Source organism: Equus quagga, unplaced genomic scaffold (assembly GCF_021613505.1).
Source record: "Equus quagga isolate Etosha38 unplaced genomic scaffold, UCLA_HA_Equagga_1.0 146_RagTag, whole genome shotgun sequence".
In the NCBI taxonomy this organism is placed as follows: Eukaryota; Metazoa; Chordata; class Mammalia; order Perissodactyla; family Equidae; genus Equus; species Equus quagga.
This window is the reverse complement of record NW_025796728.1, coordinates 3659140-3680412: the sequence shown is the minus strand read 5'-3', so window position 1 is coordinate 3680412 and position 21273 is coordinate 3659140. Positions and strand designations below refer to the sequence as shown.

At 39.8% G+C, this 21273-nt stretch overlaps 1 protein-coding gene across 3 annotated transcripts in view; it reads right to left on the bottom strand.

Annotated features, from left to right (window-relative positions):
- CORIN (corin, serine peptidase) overlaps window positions 1-21273 on the bottom strand; it is a 210588-nt gene that overhangs the window by 66841 nt on the left and 122474 nt on the right. For all 3 annotated transcript variants that reach the window (XM_046649906.1, XM_046649904.1, XM_046649907.1), the window contains exons 6-7: window positions 14605-14718; window positions 1969-2076 (exon numbers count right to left, since the gene is read on the bottom strand). In XM_046649906.1, coding sequence (XP_046505862.1) covers window positions 1969-2076; window positions 14605-14718 — 222 coding nt within the window. The remainder of the gene's footprint in view (window positions 1-1968; window positions 2077-14604; window positions 14719-21273) is intronic.

Sequence of the window (21273 nt, the reverse complement as noted above, 5' to 3'; positions counted from 1 at the left end):
AAATATATAATTCATATTTTAAATAACTGTATATTTTAAAGAAATGCAAAATATTTACATTTTTTTCATGATTCTTTTTAGCCTGGATTTAATCTCTGTCCCAAACTATACTTTCCTGGGGAAAAAAGATAACTAAGTGATGTTTCTTCTCATAGATGGCAGAATCTATAGGATTTTTTGCCATGAGACATTCAATAACCTTAATATAAACAACCTTTTAAAACATGTGTATGGATTCATGAATACCAGATTTAATAATGAGGAACTATTATGAGTTTCTATTAACAGTGCCACTGTCATTGACAGACTCATGGAGGGACCATGGATCTTAAAGAGTATATTGGAGCAACGTAGTGAAGTATATGGAAGATGAAGTACAGAGAAAAGAAGAAAAGACGCAATAGGTGAGATGCCTGGGCAAAACGCAGAAGAGTCACCACGTGCTCAGCCTGCTAAAGATGGGCAGCTGGGCAGAGACGGTCTAAGGGAGCGTCGTAATTATTACCATTAGGCAAGGACAAAGTCACCCCAAGAGCACAAACTGCATGATATCCTACTGTCTTCAGAGTAATTATGTTGCATGGTAAGACCATTCTTTTTCACACACTGACTATATGCTGGTCCTCTCCACTGACATATCCAACTTCCAAGCCACACTGTGCATTCCCCCACCCCTACCTCCCATTTTTCCTCTCTTTTCTCCAGTTATGGTAAAAAGAGGGTTGGATTAGATGATCTCTAAGGCCTCTTCCAAGCATAAATTTATGATGCATACAACTACAACTGCCTCTCATTCTTTGTCCTAAGACTGATCAGTACCAGAAGATAATCCATATCTATCTAGTGACTCATAAGATGCTTTGTACATATACACATTTTCCACTATTTTTATGGATGCAGTGAGGGGCAGCTAGACAGGCACTTCTGGAAACTGCCTAGTTTCCCAGCATGGGGCCATTTCTGACACTCACCACTCTGAGGTGTTCCTCTGATCATACTTTGATCCTTCCCCACCACTCTTTTTGATATTCTCTAATGCTGAATATTATTTCACATCATTTGCCCAGTGTCCCTCCCCATCTCAGCTTGCAAAGTTCTATGTCACTCAATAATATACGACCTAAAAATTCTAAAGTTAATCAAAAAGTTAAATAAGCAAAAGGAGTTTTGCTGGTTTTAATTCATGAGATGGCATCAGAATTGAACACAACTCTTTAAAAGACAGGTTCATTCTTTTTTTTTTTTGACATATAATTGACATACAGCATTGTGTAAATTTATGCCAAGTGAGGTAAGTCAGAAAGAGAAAGACAAATACTGTGTCCTATCATTTATATGTGGAATCTTAAAAAGCTGAATTTGTAAAAACAGAGAGTAGAATGGTGGTTACCAAGGGCTGGGGGTGGGGAATTGGGAAGGTGTTGTTTACAGGTACAAACTTGCAACTAGTAAGTAGGTTCACTCTTTAAAAGATAAGATCAGCTTTTGTACATAAAACAAATGTGCCGTCTTAATCCTAGGTGTTCCCACAGGAGGAGACCTCCCTGTAGAGCTTGGCAACAAAATAAAGGAGGGGTTTTGGTTACATATAATAAGGGGGTGAGCACAGACAATATATCTGTCTGCAAAGTTTTGCTCGACAGCTCAAAATCTAAACATGAGCCACGGGGTGTAACCAGAGAAGAAATAGAACAATTTCAAAGAGAAAAAATGTTAACAAACTTAACCCACCTTTCCACTCCACTTCTTTAGCATTTCCGTAAGACTTTATGCAAGAAATGTTACATTTACATGTAAGACATGACTGAAACTAATAACTGAAAAAACCTCCTCTTTCTAAAAATTAAGAAACCAACCATTTTGTAATTTAACCTGCTAATCACCATTAACAAACAATGAGCTACAAGCTCTTCGTTGTAAATTTCTGCAATTTTAAATGAAAACGTTTAGGGAAAGAATGCTACTTACCACAGTTTTGCTCATCACTCAGGTCCCCACAGTCATCATACCCATCACACACGAGGCTGTAATTAAGGCACTTGCCCGTGTGACAATGAAACAGATCCTTACTGCAATCTGCAAATGAGAGAAGCCACTGATGTGTCACAGAACAGAACAGGATGTTACAGTAGTACTTTATTTAGCAAAACAATATACTGGGAGGAAAACTATAGTGGTAACCTGGTCCACACCTGTTGTTTCACAGGTGAGGAGACGGTGGTGCAGAGACATCCAATGACTTGCTCAAGTTCACACAACAAGTTACTGCAGAACCAGGACTAGGACCTCTGGCTCCCAAGCCAGTGCTCTCATCACTTTCTGAGAGTCTTTATCTGAGTTCCACTCTGTCACCTGAAAACTCCTTTATAGTCAAATATGAGAAAAGACATTCTCAACTCACCATAGTTCCTAAAGAAGTTCGTGATCATACAGAATGAATGATTTTAATAGAGGGTGAGTAATTATTTCCTAGAAATGTTTCCAACTCACCATAGTTCCTAATGAAGTTCATGATCATACAGAATGAATGATTTTAATACAGGGTGAGTAATTATTTCCCAGAAATGTTTCCTTTAAAAGGAAAGCCTAGTTTTGTCAATGGTAGGCATAAACATCATGGAGAGAGAAAGTCATTTCGATTAGAGAGTTGTTACTTTCACACAAATGTTATTGCTTAATTGTCTCATAACATGACCCTCAGATAAGCAATACTGTCCTAGATTGTGGTGGCAAGATAAGAATAAGTGATATGGAACCTCAGGAAGCTTATAGTTTAATGTTGGAATAAACAACATGCAAGGAAATTTCAATAAGAAGATAGGTCTTATACTCGGGTAAATTGGAACTCTTATCCTGGTTCTGCCATCTACTAACTGTGGGAATTTGAGTGTATTGGTTAAAATCTACGAGTCTGTGAACTGATTTATGAAATTAGGGTAAGATTAGTTACTTAACTGGGTTTTGGAGAAGAGATTAATAAAATAAGGTGTGTTAGATGCCAAGATAACTCAGTGGGGAAAGAATACTCTTCAACAAATTGTGTTGGGACAATTGGATTTCAAATGTGCAAAATTGAACTCTGACCATTACTTCAAATCATACACAAAAACTATCTCAAAATGGATCGTAGACTTTAATATAAGAGCTAAAATTATGAAGCTTCTAGAAGAAAACATAGGAAAAAAAACCTGTGACCTTGGGAGGCAAACAGTTCTTGGATATAACAACAAAAGCACAATAAAAGAAAAAAATTAATAAATGGGTTTCATTACAGTTAATATTTGTGCTTCAAAAGACGCTGTTAAGACGGGTTGGCCCAGTGGCACAGGGGTTAAGTTCGGGTGCTCCACTTCAGTGGCCCGGGCTTCGCTGGTTCAGATCCCGGGTGCAGACCTGAGCACCGTTTCTCAAGCCATGCTGTGGCCGGCATCCCACATATAAAGTAGAGGAAGATGGGCATGGATGTTAGCTCAGGGCCAGTTTTCCTCAGCAAAAAGAGGAGGATTGGTGGCAGATGTTAGCTCAGGGCTAATCTTCCTCAAAAAAAGATACTGTTAAGAAAATGAAAAGACAAGCCACAGACTGGAAAAAATATTTGCAAATCATGTATCTGAGAAAGGACTTACATCCAGAGTATATACACATCTAGAATCTCACAGTCAACAACAAAGCAAACAAACCAATTACAAATAGGCAAAAGACTTGCCTAGAAAGTCTTTAAGAAAGACATACAAATGGCTACCAAGCACATGAAAAGGTGCTCAATACAATTAGTCATTAAGGAAATGCAAATTAAAATCACAATAAGATGCTGTTATATATCCCTAAAATGACTGTAATAAAAAAGACAGAGAATACCAAGTATTGGCAAGGATTTCAAGAAACTGAAACTCTCATACATAGTTGGTGGGGATGTAAAATAACGCCACTTTGGAAAGCAGTTTGGCGGCTTCTTATAAAGTTATTTATAACCTTATCCTACGATTCATGAATTCCACTCTTAGAAATCTACCCAAGAGAAATGAAACATATATCCACACAAAGGCTTGTATGTGAGGGTTAATAGCAGCTTTATTCATAACAGCCAAAGACTAGAAACAATCCAAACGCTCAAGTACTGGTGAATGGATAAACAAAATGTCCCATAGCCGTACAATGGAATACTATTCAGCAATTAAAAGCATCCGACTATGCAGGGATGGTTCAAGATCCGCAATCTATCAATGTGATACACCACATTAACAAAATGAAGAATAAAAATCACATGATCATCTCAATAGATGCAGAGAAAGCATTTGACAAGATACAGCATCCATTTATGATAAAAACTCTAAATAAAATGGGTATAGAAGGAAAATACCTCAACATAATAAAGACCATATATGACAAACCCACAGCAAATATCATTCTCAATGGAGAAAAACTGAAAGCTAGCCCTCTAAGAACAGGAACCAGACAAGGATGCCCACTGTCACCACTCTTATTTAACATAGTATTGGAAGTCCTAGCCAGAGCAATCAGGCAAGAAAAAGAAATAAAAGGGATCCACATTGGAAAAGAAGTGAAACTGTCACTCTTTGCAGATGACATGATTTTATATCTAGAAAACCCTAAAGAGTCCACTAAAAAACTTTTAGAAATAATAAAGGAATACAGTCAAGTTGCAGGATACAAAATCAATGTACAAAAATCGCTTGCGTTTCTATACACTAACAACGAAGTAGCAGAAAGAGAAATTAAGAATACAATCCCATTTACAATTGCAGCAAAAAGAATAAAATACCTAGGAATAAACTTAACGAAAGAGGTGAAAGATCTGTACACTGAAAACTATAAAACATTGTTGAAAGAAATCGAAGAAGACACAAAGAAATGGAAAGATATTCTGTGCTCTTGGATTGGAAGAATTAACATTGTTAAAATGTCCATACTTCCTAAAGCAATCTATAGATTCAACGCAATCCCCATCAAAGTTCCAATGACACTTTTTACAGAAACAGAACAAAGAATCCTAAAATTTATATGGAACAACAAAAGACCCTGAATAGCCAAAGGATTCCTGAGAAAAAAGAACAAAGCTGGAGGTATCACACTCCCTGATTTCAAAATATACTACAAAGCCATAATAACCAAAACAGCATGGTACTGGCACAAAAACAGACACACAGATCAATGGAACAAAATTGAGAGCCCAGAAGTAAACCCACACGTTTATGGACAGCTAATACTCGACAAGGGAGCCAAGAGCATACGATGGAGAAAGGAGAGTCTCTTCAATAAATGGTGTTGGGAAAACTGGACAGCCACATGCAAAAGAATGAAAGTAGACCATTCCCTTCCACCATGCACAAAAATCAACTCAAAATGGATTAAAGACTTAAACGTAAGACCCGAAACCATGAGACTTCTAGAAGAAAACATAGGCAGTACGCTCTATGACATTGGTCTGAGCAGCATATTTTCAAGTCCCATGTCTGACCGGGCAAGGGAAACAAAAGAAAAAATGAACAAATGGGACTACATCAAACTAAAAAGCTTCTGCACAGCAAAGGAAACCATCAACAAAACGAAAAGACAACTTAACTATTGGGAGAAAATATTTGCAAACCACATATCAGATAAGGGATTAATATCCAACATATGCAAAGAACTCATACAGCTCAACAACAAAAAAACCAACAATCCAATTAGAAAATGGGCAAAAGATCTGAACAGAGATTTCTCCAAAGAAGATATACAGATGGCCAACAGGCATAAGAAAAGATGCTCAACATCATTAGCTATCAGGGAAATGCAAATCAAAACTACAATGAGGTATCACCTCACTCCAGTCAGAATGTCTATAATTAACAAGACAGGAAATAACAAATGTTGGAGAGGGTGTGGAGAGAAGGGAACCTTTGTTCACTGCTGTTGGCAGTGCAAACTGGTGTAGCCACTATGGAAAGCAGTATGGAGTATCCTCAGAAAATTAAGGATAGATCTACCATATGATCCAGCTATTCCACTGCTGGGTATTTATCCAAAGAACTTGAAAACACAAAGGCACAAAGATACTGGCATCCCTATGTTCATTGCGGCATTATACACAGTAGCCAAGACATGGAAGCGACACATGGGAATTCGTGCCCATCAAGGGACGAATGGATAAAGAAGATGTGGTATTTATACACGATGGACTACTACTCAGCCATAAGAAATGACGAAATCCGGCCATTTGTGACAACATGGATGGAGCTTGAGGGTATTATGCTGAGTGAAATAAGTCAGAGGGAGAAAGTCAAATACCATATGATCTCACTCATAAGTAGAAGATAAAAACGACAGAAAAAAAAAAAAACCACATCGCATTGGAGATTGGACTGGTGGTTACCACTGGGGAAGGGAAGAGGGGGGAGGGCAAAAGAGGTGATTAGGCTCACATGTGAGGGGATGCACTATAATTGGTGTTCGGATGGTGAACATGATGTAATGTATACAGAATTCAAAATATGATGTACATCCGAAAAAAATAAAAATTTAAAAAAAATAAATAAAAGCATCCAACTATCGACACGTGTGACAGCATAGGTGAACCTTAAAAACATTATGCTAAGTGAAAAAAAACAGATAAAAAGACAACCTATTGTGTGACCCACTTATGAAATTTCTGGAAAAAGCAAACTTACAGAGACAGAAATCTGAGCAGTGGTTATCTGTGGCCGAAGAGGTAGGAGTGGGGACTGACTGCAAATAGATGGGAGGGAAATTTGGGGGGAAATGAACAAGTTCTAGAGGTGGATTATGGTGACAGTTGCACAACCCTATAAATTTACTAAAAACCAATGGGTTAATTTTATGGTATGTAAATTATACCTCAATAAAGCTGCAAAGATGTTCAAAATTAATATATGTAAGGAACCCTGCATTTAATAGAAACTAGATTTCTTAAAAGTGTTATCTTTTCCCTTATTTAAGGTGAATTAAGTTTAAAAACAGATTCTTAAGGCTGGAGAGCGACGATGGAAGATGGGCAGAATTTCAGTAGAGTGGATAGGATGAAAACTTTAGCATGTTTCAAGTACAGGGAATAGCAAGAACAAAGAAAAGAGGTGCAAAATGGGGGCACGTTCAAGAATCAGTCTAGTTAGCTGACGAAGACCAGGAATGTAATGGTCAACGGTCCAGTTTCCTGAATTTCAGCTGTTTGTTTCTCCTCAAGCAGAAGTCTGCATCTCATACCACGGGTGATGGGTACCTCTTTAACATAAACATCCCAGACTCCATGAGAATTCATTATCAAAAGTCTTGGACATTGATTAAACTGTTAGCCACAGCAAAATATTATCCTTGTTATTTACATGAATCATAAATTTCTATTTCAAAAAGCGTTCTTCTAAAAAGAAGTTACTTAAGTACTTTTAGAATCACATCATTTTAGAAATGGAATGGGCCTGAGATCATCTGCTCAGTGCCTTCATTAAGAGGGTATGTATGTATAAACACAGACACACACATGTGTGTACACATCTGCTCACACTTATACACATACAGAACTTTGAAAGTACTTTTTATTTTTTTATTTCCCCTAGGCTGACTAATTTCCAAACAAGGAGAACTATCATAGGGGAAAAAATTTAAGAACTAAAAAGAGGTCTCAGTTTTCACCTTGACAGTACTATTTCCTCCCATGCAGCAGAGGGAGCTAACTCCCCACCCTGCGCCCCACCACTGACAGGGAGTACCACATACTTGCTTGCTGAGTCAAGCAAAGGTATGACTTTGATTCTCCTGCCCACTGAGCAGAGTTGGGGAATTTGTACATCAAGATGCACACATTTCTTTGGGAAGTTTTAAAAGGTCTTTTTGATTTTTGTTTTGTTTTCATCTAAATTACTCCTGTGGGAAGTGTTGAGCCAGTATGCTAGAATCAGTAATAACCAGGGTCCTTAACTTGACCCATCAGTGCAAAAGTACTTACATTCCCCAAAGAAGTGGGCAGGACAGAGGTGACATATTTTAAACCATATGAGTTAATTTTTTTTTTAAGCAATACACTTCACTTGTGTGTGTGTGTGAGGAAGATTGGCCCTGAGCTAACATTTGTTGCCAATCTTCCTCTTTTTGCTTGAGGAAGACTGTCACTGAGCTAACATCTGTGTCAGTCTTCCTGTATTTTATGTGGGACACCACCATAGTATGCCCTGATGAGCAGCGCTAGATCCACACCCAGGATCCGAATCTGCACACCCCAGGCTGCCAAAGCAGAGCATGCAAACTTAATCACTATGTACCAGGCCAGTCCCTACACTTCACTTTTTTTGATGGTAGGACTGGGGAGTCAAACACGCTTTTCAGAGTCTGATTAACCTGAGAACACACCAAAAATTTCCAAAGACCCTCTATGTGAGGCCCATTCTGGGATCTCTGATAATTCATCGTAAAACACCTCATTGGAGATATTTTTCAAATTAATGCTGTGATTTATTAAATTACTTCACAAATGGAGATGACTCAAGCATTTTAGAACACTCATTATTCACACAGGTGCTGATTCAACTTTCCACTGTTATGACTGACTTCTTTAGAAGCCATTTTCAGAGGTTAGATACAAAATTAGCTGCCTTTGGAAAACAACTTGTTACTTCCCTAAGGTCTGTGTGATTGGTAAACACCCAAAACCTTAACCAGAGGCACTGCACAGCCAGAGATATATAGCAAATAGCAAAGATCACAGTGCCTCCTTTTATTGGAATAAATGTTTATTTGAACTGAAAAGAGATGTTGCACAATTTGGGGCCAACAAATCAAAATCCTCAAAAGCTGCTTGCTGCGATTATCTTGCTTAATACAAGCATAATTTTGCATAACCTAAGGTAGATGTTTTTCTAAATACAGATCTTTTTTTCTTAATGAGCGCTGGATACAAAATGTTACTTTTGAAGTTCTTGCATGTTAATATTTATTTCATTTGGCATCTTACACTATTAAGTTTTGTCCCTCAAAGTTATCATTAAATTAAAGGAGAAAACTAAGGAACAGAAACCTTTTCATCAAGAGCTTCATTCAATTTGCTCAGTCTCTGTGAGTCTCTAAACATAATTGTGTTGCCTCAACTCAAGATTCAAGTGTGGATGCTCAATTTCCACCCATAAACACCCTCATTTTGAGATGACTAGAGAGGTTAAATGGTTTTCCCACAGTTTCCCAGCTCATTAATAGCAGAGCTGTGAGTGAAGCCAGCTTTCTTGACCCCCTGGGTTCTTTTGACTATTGACTTATTAGCTCTAAAGAAGGATTTCTCAACTGCGGTACTATTGACAGTTTAGACTGGGTGATCCTTTATTGTCGGGGGCCATCCTTTGCATTGTAGGATGTTGAGCAGCATCCCTGGTTTCAACTCACTAAATGTCAGTAGCACCCCCTCCGACCTCCCCAGTTGTGACAATCAAATACGTCTCCATACAGTGCAAAACGTCCCCTGGGGGGCGAAATTGCCCCTAGTTGGGAGCCCCCGTTCTACAGTATCCAAACACCACCGCAGTCCAAGGCCCAGCTTTAATCTCATCTTTCCCATGGGCTCTCTCCACACCAATGTGGCAGCTAATAGCCCTGCTCTCTTCTCTCCTCACAGCACCTCCCCTCCCTACATCTTTGTTTACACCAATCTTCTTTGGCTTTGTGACATTTCTTCTCTTATATTGTTCCAAAACACCATACTTAATGATCTCTATGTTTATATGTTGGGTCCCTGATTAGACTAAAAGCCTCATGAAGAAGGAAACTGTCTTAACATTTTTTATATTTACTAGGTACCTAGAACATGCTTCACACAGAGCAGAAATTCAAGAATATTCAATAGTTTGATTCATTCACTATAATCAGATTGCCCCTAAACAAGAAAATTTTCCAGACATCTGAAGCTTCTTCCGTCAGCGTAGAATGACATATTTTTATTTTTATTATTTTGATGGAAATCTTTCCAGTATTTATTTGCCTCTCTGTCTTAGTAAACAGAGTATGGAAAATACAGTCATTTTTAATGACACAGAAACATCAATTTTTATTTTGTGCTGTTTGGGTTGCTTCCTTTGTAAACTAGCTTCACGTGGTGCTGCTTTTAAATTTTTCTGTCTATTTTAGCGTTTCTCTCTCTTCTACACGGATCACCTGACCTTTCTCAGCTGTCCTCATGACTTCCAGTGGTCAGCTCTGCATCCTGGAGGTGAGAGGTGCTGGGAGGTGGGGGGAGTAGGCATGGTAGGCGGGTAGGGGGTAGGGGGTGTGTGAGGAACAACAGTAACAGCCACCACAATCACATCATAAACCCTAACACTCCGTAAGAGTTATTGTATCGCAGACACCGGTCTACGTGCTCTGCATGCAATGATTCATTCTGCACAACAATGCCAGCAATAGTGACTATTATTGCTTCTATTGCACTGACAAGGAAAGTGAGGCACAGAGAGACTGCATACCTTTCCCAAGTTCACAGACGCAGGAAATGGCAAAGAAGAGAGGGGCACCCAGGCAGCCTGTCTCAAGAACTTATATTATTAACCACTCCCCTGTGTTCCACTCAGTATAATTAGTTAACCACAGTCCTCAAAAATAAGTCAACCAATTTTACCAAAAATTCAGAGCAAATGATTTCCAGAAGTATTTGACGGTGGTTTTAGGTGGCATAAAGTGTATGAACTTTGTGGCAGTTACTGTGCTTGGGGCTTTCTTGACTTATTTGCTAAGCACCTGCTATGTACCAGGCACTGTTCTAGAACTTCTTTTAGAATCAAAAGATTATAGACTGTTAGCACCAAAGGAGACACCAGACACCTTCTGATCCAGTGGTTTCACATCTGGCTACACATTAGAATCACCTGGGTGGCTTTGCTAAGGTGCTGTGTCTGGGCCCAGCGTCCTGAACAACTGAACTTGAATCCCTGCAGCTGGGGCCTCCCGGAGATGCTAACGTGCAGCCAGACTTGATGACAGAGAAACTGAGGATTAGGGGAGCAGCCTGCCGAAAGTCACAGAGCCGGAAGTTTTCAAAAGAAAACTTTTCCTAATTTTTAAAAATCTTTTCACTTCACCATTAAAAGTGTTCCAGGTGGTTGGAAATCTGTTCATTCCGCAAATACTTAGGAAGGGGCTGATAAACACAACAACATTAGTTAAAGTCAGCCGTCCCAGATCCTTGAGTGACGTGGTAATAGTCAATTGCCTCCCAAAGCGTAATGCAGGGTCCAAAACAGTTAAACGTTTTCCTGTCACGAGTGATCAGAATGTAATCATTCACCAAATCTGAACTTTTATGGATAAGGGTAAGTCAAAGGCAGCAGAGTTTAGGGAAAATAGCAGTAGATTTGGAACACTGAAGAGCGGGTTCAAATCTAGCACTTGGAACAACTGGCAAATTTATTCATGGCCCCAAGTCTCAGCTCTACACCTGCATAAAAGGGGCTAATACCTACTTTGCTGATAACCAGATCATGTAGCTACGTGCTTCCAGCACAGTTGATTAGGGAGCTCACAAATAATAAATCCCTTCCCTTCCTCCCTTTGAAGAGGACTAAAAAATAAATGAACAAGTCAATAAACTATACAACAGCCTAATTAGACCCGTGTCTTATAAAAGCAGATAAGAGGGGCTGGCCCTGTGGCCTAGTGGTTAAGTTCCCGTGCTCCGCTTCGGCGGCCCAGGGTTTCGACAATTCAGATCCTGGGCGAGGACATGGCACCATTCGTCAGGCCATGTTGAGGCAGCATCCCACATGCCACAACTAGAAGGACCCACAACTAAAATATACAACCACGTACTGGGGGGACTTGGGGAGAAAAAGCAAAAAGAAAAAAAGAAGCAGTTAAAAGACCATTAGCAAGAGACCATTTTTGCCTCTCATCCACGGAAGCATGATCTTTTCTGGCAGTCCTCCTCCTCGTGTACCTGCCAGAACCTTAGGAGCCCAGCACTTCCTTCCGCTCCTCCCTGGGAAAGCCCAATGAGGCAAAACCTTCTGCTCCCCTTAGGAGTATCTGTGGGCTGCATTCATGCTCTGATTGCATCCACGCCCTAATTCAGGCTTACACTATTACTTCGCTGCTGGGTGGTGACAACAGGAGGGTGGCACCTTCTATAAACATGCATGCTGAAATGCCACAAGCTTTAACTGAATGTTAAAGCTCGGAGGTGGATGTTGTCCTTGGAATGTTAGAAACAACTGCATGCAAAGCTTTCGATACCTAACTGAGCATTTTCGTAGAAGTATTCCGAGGGAAAGTATTTTCTCAACTGACCAAACCAGATTGTTTTTGAGGTGTGTTCACAAGGAGAGCTCATATCTTCCTTAATAAACTCTTTGGCTCCCAGGACATTGCTGAATACCTCACAGAATAGTAACACCTTCTTTGCTCAGTCACTGACTAGGAGAATTTACTCCTTCAAATTCAATTTCAACAAATGCAGCAGAAAGCACTTACTATTTAAAATGCAATTCTCAGTGCAACTGTGGAACAGAAATGATAAAGCCAGAATGATAAATCGGCCCACCACTAGGGATAGAGGCACATGGGGAATATGAAGCATGCCATAACGTGGGCCATAATTGGTAGATAAACAACAGATTCCACCACAATTCCTATAAATTGGATATAATTTTATTGAATCACTTTAAATTCCCTACTGTGGTTGCTTTGCACAATATTTTCTTCTAAGTCCACAGCAATGCTCCCTAATGTAAATATACGTCCTATAAAAATTCTTTTTGAGTAGAATCATGTTCCATAGGTTTTTCTGAAGAGAGAATTCCAAATTATAAAAACAAATGTATTAGTAAAAACATTTCTGAAAATATTCATGGTGTAACTAAAGTTCCACAGGATGCTAGATATGTAAAAAAATAAACTCATGAATGAATAAAGACAGAAAGACAGACGAAAGGAAGGAAGGAAGGGAGGAAGGAAGGAAGAAAGGAAAAAAGAAAGAAAGAAAAAGAAAGAGAAAGGAGAAAGAAAGAAAAAGAAGGAAAGAAAGAAAGAGAGAGAGAAAGAAAGGTGGGGGGTATATATAACCAAATAATTTTGAGGAAAGGCCAAGTTAAGCAAAATTAATGTCTCTTTTTACACTGCAAGATTTCTCAGAAGCTTTAATGCATGAATGTGTGTTGTAACTCTCTAAGAAGTAGATCTGATAGAGAGTATTTCTCAAACTTTTTTTCTCAAGCATTTTTCAAGACTCAGGTACTAGACACCAGTTTGGGAAACATTGACCTGAAATATTATCATAATATACTGCCTTTCAAAAGTTATGACAAATAAGCATCCTGACCTTCAGATGGAAGAAGAGTGGGTCCACCTGGCAAACAGACCAGAGGAAGCTCTCAACTGAGGTCAGCAATCGTGAGCTCTTATAAAGCATTGGCAACTCCTGCATGATGTAAAACAGTTTCTCCCATAGTAACTACTGCTGGTCATATAACCACGCAACAGCAATTAGAACACAATTGGATATAGTTCTGTTTTGGATGCAGATCCTGCAATGTATTCTTGAGGCTAATTTTTCTTTTTTATCTATTGCGTAAGTGCAAAGCAACTTGAAATCTGAATATATATTTGTTATAGACTGAATGTTTGTGCCCTCCCAAAATTCGTATGTTGAAGCTCTAACCCCCAACATTGAACTGGATTTGGAGACAGAGCCTGTGAGGAGGTGAAAGAGGTTAAATGAGGTCACAAGAGTGGAGCCCTAACCCAAGAGGGCTGGGATCCTGCCCTCCTTCCCCCTCCCACTCCCCCTCCCCCCTCCTCCCTCTCCGTCTGTCTGTCTCTCTCCCTCCAAAGAGGTCAAGTGAGCACACAGGGAGGTGGCAGCTGCTTACAAGCCAGGAAGAGAACTCTCACCAGAAAGTGAACCCTGTTGGACCTTGATCTTGAACTTTCCAGCCTTCAGAACCATGAGAAAATAAATTTCTGCCTCTTACATCATGCAGTCTGTGGTATTTTGGATGGCAGCCCAAGCAGGCTAATATAGTATTGGACAAACCATCGACCCATTCAGTCAAAATGGCTAATCAAATCAGTGGCAAATACATTGAGGATGTTTAAGGCTGAATCTATGGGTCCATGAATTTAAAACAGTTCATGCCGTCGACTATCTCCAGATTTAGAGGAAGCATAGGCAAACAGGAGGCTTTGCATCTGCTGTGTTACGACCGTGAAGAATCATGAGGGTGAAAAGTTTTCCGATTAAAAATGTCCTTTTTTTAAAAAGTTGACCTTTCTACTCATAAGCTTTCAAAACAAAAACAAAAATCCTCATCCAAACAAAATAAACGAAAAGCCTTCTCCCAACTTTCAGACACCTTATGCCAAACCTCTCCAATCCCTGATCTGTTCCAAGGCAGCATCTAGCTGTTGAGTTCCTAATGAAATCACGCCTTTGAAAGGTGTGCAAACAATGCTCTCACACGGGGGAAGATGAACACAATTGCTCACTTAGAAAGGCCAACTGAAAGTAATCTGCGCAAATGCCGGCCGGTTGTCAGGATTTGACGGCAGAACAGCTTTGGTTTCCAGGCCCTGAATAGATCCCTGTGCGCCCAGACAACCCCCAAACAGCCCGGCACGTACTGCAATGAGCCTCATCACTCCAGTCGCCGCAGTCGTTGTAGCCGTTACACTGCAGTTTCCTGGGGACGCAGATTCCACTGGCACACAGAAAGCTGTCGCTTTCTCCGCAGAGCACTAAAAAAAGGGCAGAAACAATGTCAGAAGGGTTTTTTTGTCTTAAAATTAGGAGAGCCAGACAGCAAACAGAAAAACACCTTCCCATGCTATTCAACAGACTCATTTCCAAATTCCCTCAGTTTCACTGTCACCAATTTTCCTTTGATCCTCTAGGCCATTAACTGTGAAAGAATAATACAAAGAGTGTTCGCTTGAGAAAAGCAAAGAAAATCCACCCGTGGGCTTGCAGAGTGAGACGCCCCCTGTTCAGAGCACAGGAGAATAGTCTCATCACTTGCACGATGTATGTGAGGAAAATACCAAATGTGAGCATTTTTCTTAATAACTGAAAAGTATTTCAGAGTGAAGTGTTATTAACTGAACAAACGTTAAAAAAAAAAAAAAAACTCTCCTTCTACAACCACTCAATGTTGCACAGAGAAAGTTACAATAAAAAGAATAAATTGATGTGTGCTTGAAACAGGCATGGAGACCCTATGTCCTGTATTTGAAATGTATTTTACTTGTTTAATAAAAATGCCAGCTAAAAATGCCAGTCAATTTTGGCATAAGAAATGTGAAATAACATTGGCTAATAATATTTTCATTCTTGTCTTTTCCTTAACACAGTTACATTTTGGTATTTTTTGCTTTTAGTAGATGGGGCTCTTTTTCTTCTCAAAATTCAACAAATATTCAATTGTTTCACAACTACAATAGACCATAAAAGTAAGATAAAAAGCTAGAAAGATTGCTTTTCAGGGAAACCATTAATGAAAGGACAAATCAGCTCAGGGACCAGCCCCTTGGCATAGTGGTTAAGTTCAGCGCTCTCCACTTTGGTGGCCTGAGTTCTCGGGTTTGGATCTCCAGCGAGGACCTACACCACTCAGCAGCCATGCTGAGGCAGCAACCAGGAGATAAAGTGGAGAAAGATTGGCACAGATTTTAGCTCAGGGCTAATCTTCCTCAAGCAAAAAAAGAGGAAGATTGGCAACAGATGGTAGCTCAGGGCTATTCTTCTTCAGGAAAAAAAAGAGAAGGATAAATCAGTTCAACAAAATGGGTGTTAAAATACACTTAAATATTTGGTAATGTGCATCGACTGCCTTTTAAATGTGTAAAACCTTTGACCCAGCAATCTTATTTCTTCTTTCATAAAAGGAAATTATTATAAATAAGTGTAACTTTTTATTTTTAGGGATATTCATACCATCATGGTTGATAATAAGGAAACTGTGAAATAACAGATATGCACTACTAGGGGACTAGTTAAATACATTTGGGTACCTCCATGCTAAGGAATACCGTTACAGCCATCGAAAAATATACTGTAGAAAATACTTGATGTCCTGGGAAAAAGTTCAAGATAATTTAAGTGGAAAAACACCATTTGGTTCTAAAAAAGCACAATGTAATTTGGCCTGGAAAGAAGCATATCAAAAGTTACAATGATTATCCCTGGGATTAGGATTAAAAGTCATTTTTAGTTACTTCATTGTATTTCGCGATGTTCTTATAATGATCATGTATTATTTTTTTTTTAATCAGGAAAAAACTAACTTTTCTCATGAGTTCCCAATTCAGAACAACAGTAGATAAATACAACCTTTGAAGACATCTCTGTCTCTCTTTGTCTCCCTCTCCCCACAAAAGCTGTTGTGATCAGTTGTGTGGTCAGCTGCCTGTACACTGTCATAGTGCTGTATGTCACTAAAGCACATACTCCTTGACGAGACGAACCCTGTTGACTAACTAAAGGGAACCAGCAAATATGGCACGTTTTAACTCAGAGATTGAAATTCAGAAAAGTGCAGCCCATGCCTGGCCCCAGCAGAGTGGCTGGCACTGAGGAGGTTTGCAATCAATATTTGACGGGAAAGAGTCACATCCGTCTCAATGGAGCAAAATATATGGCCAGAAAGCAAAGAAAAAAATGCAATGAATGAATTATTTTCCAATGCTATCAAGGAAATCAGAGTTTTGATTTGCTGAACATGAAGTACTAGTTGAACTGGTAAGTTTCTTATGCTACCACATCATGTGCAGTCTTCACAGACAAAAGTCTGGTTTTCCATTTTGTTTGTTGCCAACAGCAAAGCCTGGGGTACTAAGATTTCAGTATCAATATAAATGACATCTATGGACTTCAACTGTCAAGATATGAACCATGTTTATGTTTTGTATAGCCTTAGAGGATTTGGCACAGGACTGCAGTCCTATAGCCACAGAGATAGGCTCCTAAAGGCTACACAGGAAACCAGATATAAAATGAAAATCCCAAACACTAAGATTTTAGCAGCCAGTCTGTACAATGTCTTCTCTCCAGGGTTAAGAGGAAATTTCAAGGAATGGGTGTTTATCCTATTGTGAGATTGTTCCTGCACTATACTGGAGAGTGCAGGAATTCCATCTGTCTGCATTTCGGCAGCTGCAATGCCTCCGAAGAATTATTGCATTCCCCACCTTATGGCTCTGGTGATTCCTCAGGAGATGTAGCTGAAAGCTCAACAGTAAATAGCTCCCAATATCTCGTTTTCGTCTTTAAGACCCTATATATTTTACTCCAGTAAAGCCATTCTTGTGTATGGTTATGTCAAATCTGGATCAAATTTAAAACATGGCATTGCTTGCATTGTTTTGATTATCGATATCTCATGTCTTGGCTGATTCAGCAGAAACTGACTTCTTTTGTGTGGTTCCTCAGCGGGAGATGTGGCTGCCCTTGATTTTAGGACACTATAAATTTGTGTCTTTATTCTTTTTTTAAGAAGTTCACAGTTTCATTAATCAACATTATTTTTGTAAAATTAGAATAACTTTTTGTATATTCTCTGCTTGATTTCTCCTTAAACTATATCCAGAATGTCCATTTTTATTTGTGTAAAACTGTTCAACTAGCAAAGTACTTCAAACAAATCTTATCTGGACTTTCCAGGCAGCCCATAAAGTAGACAGGTGGGCATTCCAGCACAACGTCCTTGGGGGAGCTGATAGTTTACAAATAGAGGAACTGGAGAATTGTGTGCTCAAGACAGCAATTGCTCAAAGCCGTGTAGCTGGGAAGAGGTGAAAACCACCCCAGAATCATGAGGACAGGGCTGCAGTGTCCATCTGCCACACCACATCCAACCTCTGTTTCTGATACAGAGGTAGTTGTGTAGTCAGTTCAAGGGCACCAGGTTCAAGTACAAGTTCAAACTTGCCATATTTTTTTTCTCTAAACAAAAGATCAATGTCTGTCCTTCAGGGGAACTGGACTGGATGAGATGACATTCCATGTCAGCTCTGAGTTTTTCGGAGAACCCACTGAGAGAGCTCTTAACAAGTTTCTGAAGAGATTTTTTTCAACCATAAATTTCACTGTCTTATGCCAATCATCTTCCAACAGACTTTAGACCTAATCCTTAAGATGACAAGGGAGATCCCCTGAGGTGAAGTCATGCTATACAATCTTGACACCATATCCACTAAAATCATCTATAATTCTTACAGGTATATTTTGGACTTTAAACTAATGGCAGATTGATCAATGGAAGATTCATTTGTTAAATGAACAAATACTTACTGAGTATCTACTACATGCTAGGCATTATTCTAGCACCTGGGGATACAGCAAAGAAGAAAATAAAAATAATTCCCCATCTTCATGTAGCATATATTCTACTGATCAGCATCTAATAAAGATATTTTACCAACTATAGATGGTTTACCAACAAAGTTGACTTCCATTTACACATGTGACAATTAATTAATATTAAGGCAACGATAAGGGTATACAAGGGTATATTGCCTAAGACACTAGATTACATGACCAAATGGTGGGGACAATTATGAATAACCTGGATTTCAGAACTACATGGATTCTAAAGAGTATATACTCATGAAGATGATCAGCTCTTTTCAGAATTCTTGTCCCTGATAACAGACTGCTGAAATGACATCCACAGCCTGAGATGACCTTTAGATTTTCTGCAACTGTTTCCAGGCTTCTCAGTTCTCTCTGCCTGTGTATTATGGGCAGCATTTATATTGGTAAATGCTCTCACTACTCGTCACTAACTTTTAGAGTCTTTTTCAGAAATTACTCACCAATCTCTGACTGTATAGTTTCCTCATGCACCCTGCCTTTGAGCCCTTGTTTAAAGCCTGAAGCTCAGGTTCAACTCTACCTCTGAGGAGAAAGCTGACCGGGCATATTGGGTCATCACCTGAGCCTGAACTAAGAGCCTGTCAGTCCTTCATTCCACATGCTGCTCGAAATTAAGTTAGTATAAACCATTGTTGCTTTACCTTTCACAACGTTGTTTGACTAGATGAAAAAGAATGAGTGCAATCTTTTAGCAGTCATACAAGAATTCCTCTTGGGGAGAGCATTGCATATCTTGGCATAATAGGTTGATAAAAAAGATTGAGGTGAGGGCCAGCCCTGGTGGCCTAGTGGTTAAGTTCGGTGCACTCCACTTCAGTGACCCAGGTTCAGTTCCCAGGCATGGACCTACGCCACTTGTCTGTCAGTGGCCACGTGGTGGTGGCAGATCACATACAAAAAGAGGAAGATTGGCAACAGATGTTAGCTCAGGGCAACTCTTTCCCAGCAAAAAAAACAAAAAAGACTGAGGTGAAACATAAGAGATGAGAGAGGAGAGAGAAAATCCAAGGGTATGCTCAAGTGTCCAACTTGGTCCTTACCCAGCCTTCTAGGTCATACTAACTGGAAGGTCATTCCTTGTGTTGAACATTAAGATGTTTGGGGTAGGCAAGTATGGGTATCAGAAAGCTCTGTGTATGAAAGGAGTGAGGATGCCCATGGGGAAAGAGAGGAGCCAGTGCAGCTGGGCACTGTCTTGGGAGAAAGGTAAGTAAAAAGAGTTGGTTGAGTCTCCTTGAGGCACACCATAAAGAGAAGACTCTCTGAAGACAGAAATATCTAGTTGGATGTTTCAAGTTGTTTTCTGAGGAATGGGAGGCGTAATCATTTCCTCTATCTGCCACATGGAATTGGCAAAGCTTATGATGCTCTCTAATTTTTTCACTCATTTATTTAGCCAATTTGGCACTCTCCCAGGAGCTTGCAATATATCGTTGAATACAGAGTAGATCCTGCATTGTGGAGATATATTCTAGAGCAAAAAATAATACCAATAAATAAGACAATTGTTACATATTACATCAGAAGGTAATAAGTGCTATGAAAATAAAAAGAGTACAACAGATTAAGAGAGCTAGCAGATGTGGGCTTGGGGTAGGACAGGTGCCAAAATCAATTAGGGAGCTGGGGCAGGCCTCACTGAAAGCTGACATTTGAGCGACAATTTGAAAGAGGTGAGGGAGTTAACCAAATCTCGGGGGAAGATTTCAGCAGAAGGAAGTGCCAGTGCAAAGGCCCTCAGGCCAGAGCATGCCTGGCAGGTGTCAGAAACAGCAAGGAGACCTGTGTGGCTACAGTAGAGAGAGTGAGGGAGAGAACAGCAAGAGATAAGGCAGAGCAGAAGGAAGGGCCCAAGCATGGAGGGCTTTATCAGGACTTTGTAACTTAGATAAAAAAACAAAGAGTCATTGCAAGATTTGAGTAAAGAGTGGCAAGATCATTTTCAAGGATCTCTGCCTGTTGTGTTGAAAATACTCCAGAAGAGCAAAGAAAACTGTAGGGAAACATTTAGGAGGTTATTGAAGTAATCCAGAAAGAGATGTTGCCGGCTCCGAGCAGGTAGCAGTGGAGGTTCTGAGACATTCTGGGATGCCGGATGTATTTTGAAGTAGAGCTAGTAGGGTTTCCTAGTCCATTAGACGGAAGTTGTGAGGGAAGATAAGAGCCAATGGTGACTTCAAGTTTTCAGCCAGACAGAAGACTGGAACTGCTATCCACTGAGATGGGCAAGGCTACTGGAGGAGCAAGATGGTGGGGAAATAATATAAATGTGTGAGTCATCAGAAAATCGATTTAAAGTCAGTGTGCCTGGATGAGATCACCAAGGGAATGGTTAGTGAAGAGTGAGAATTAGTGAGATGGTGAAGAGACGATGAATGAGGTCTGAGCTGTTAAACCCCATATTTGATAGCTATAAGGAAGAGGAGAACCCTGCAAAGAGACTGAGAAGGATTGGCCAGTGTGGTAGGAGGAAAACCAGCAGTGAGCGTGGTATCCTGGAAGCCAAGCGTATCAAAGAGGAAGAAATGATCAACCACGCCAAATGCTGCTGATGGGTAAGACAAAACTGAGAATTACAATCAGATTTGGCAATATGGAGCTCAGTGGGGACCCTGATAAGAGCAGTTTCAGTGGAGTGGTGAGGACAAAAATCTGGCTGGAGTACATTTAAGAGAGACTGAGGGAGAAAAAGTAGCTCAAAGAGAAAGGATAATTCTTTGTTTGCTGAAGAGAACAAATAAATGCAGTAGTACATTACAAGGGAAGTGGGATTAAAAAATAAGCATTTTTTAATGCTTTTGTGTGAGTACAGTACATTCTATGTGGAGAGCATAGTGTGGTACTAAGTTCTGCCTACAAGTTGGTTAGGGTCAAAGTAACAACGGCCACTCTTGAGCTCAGGGATGGAGGATCATTGACAT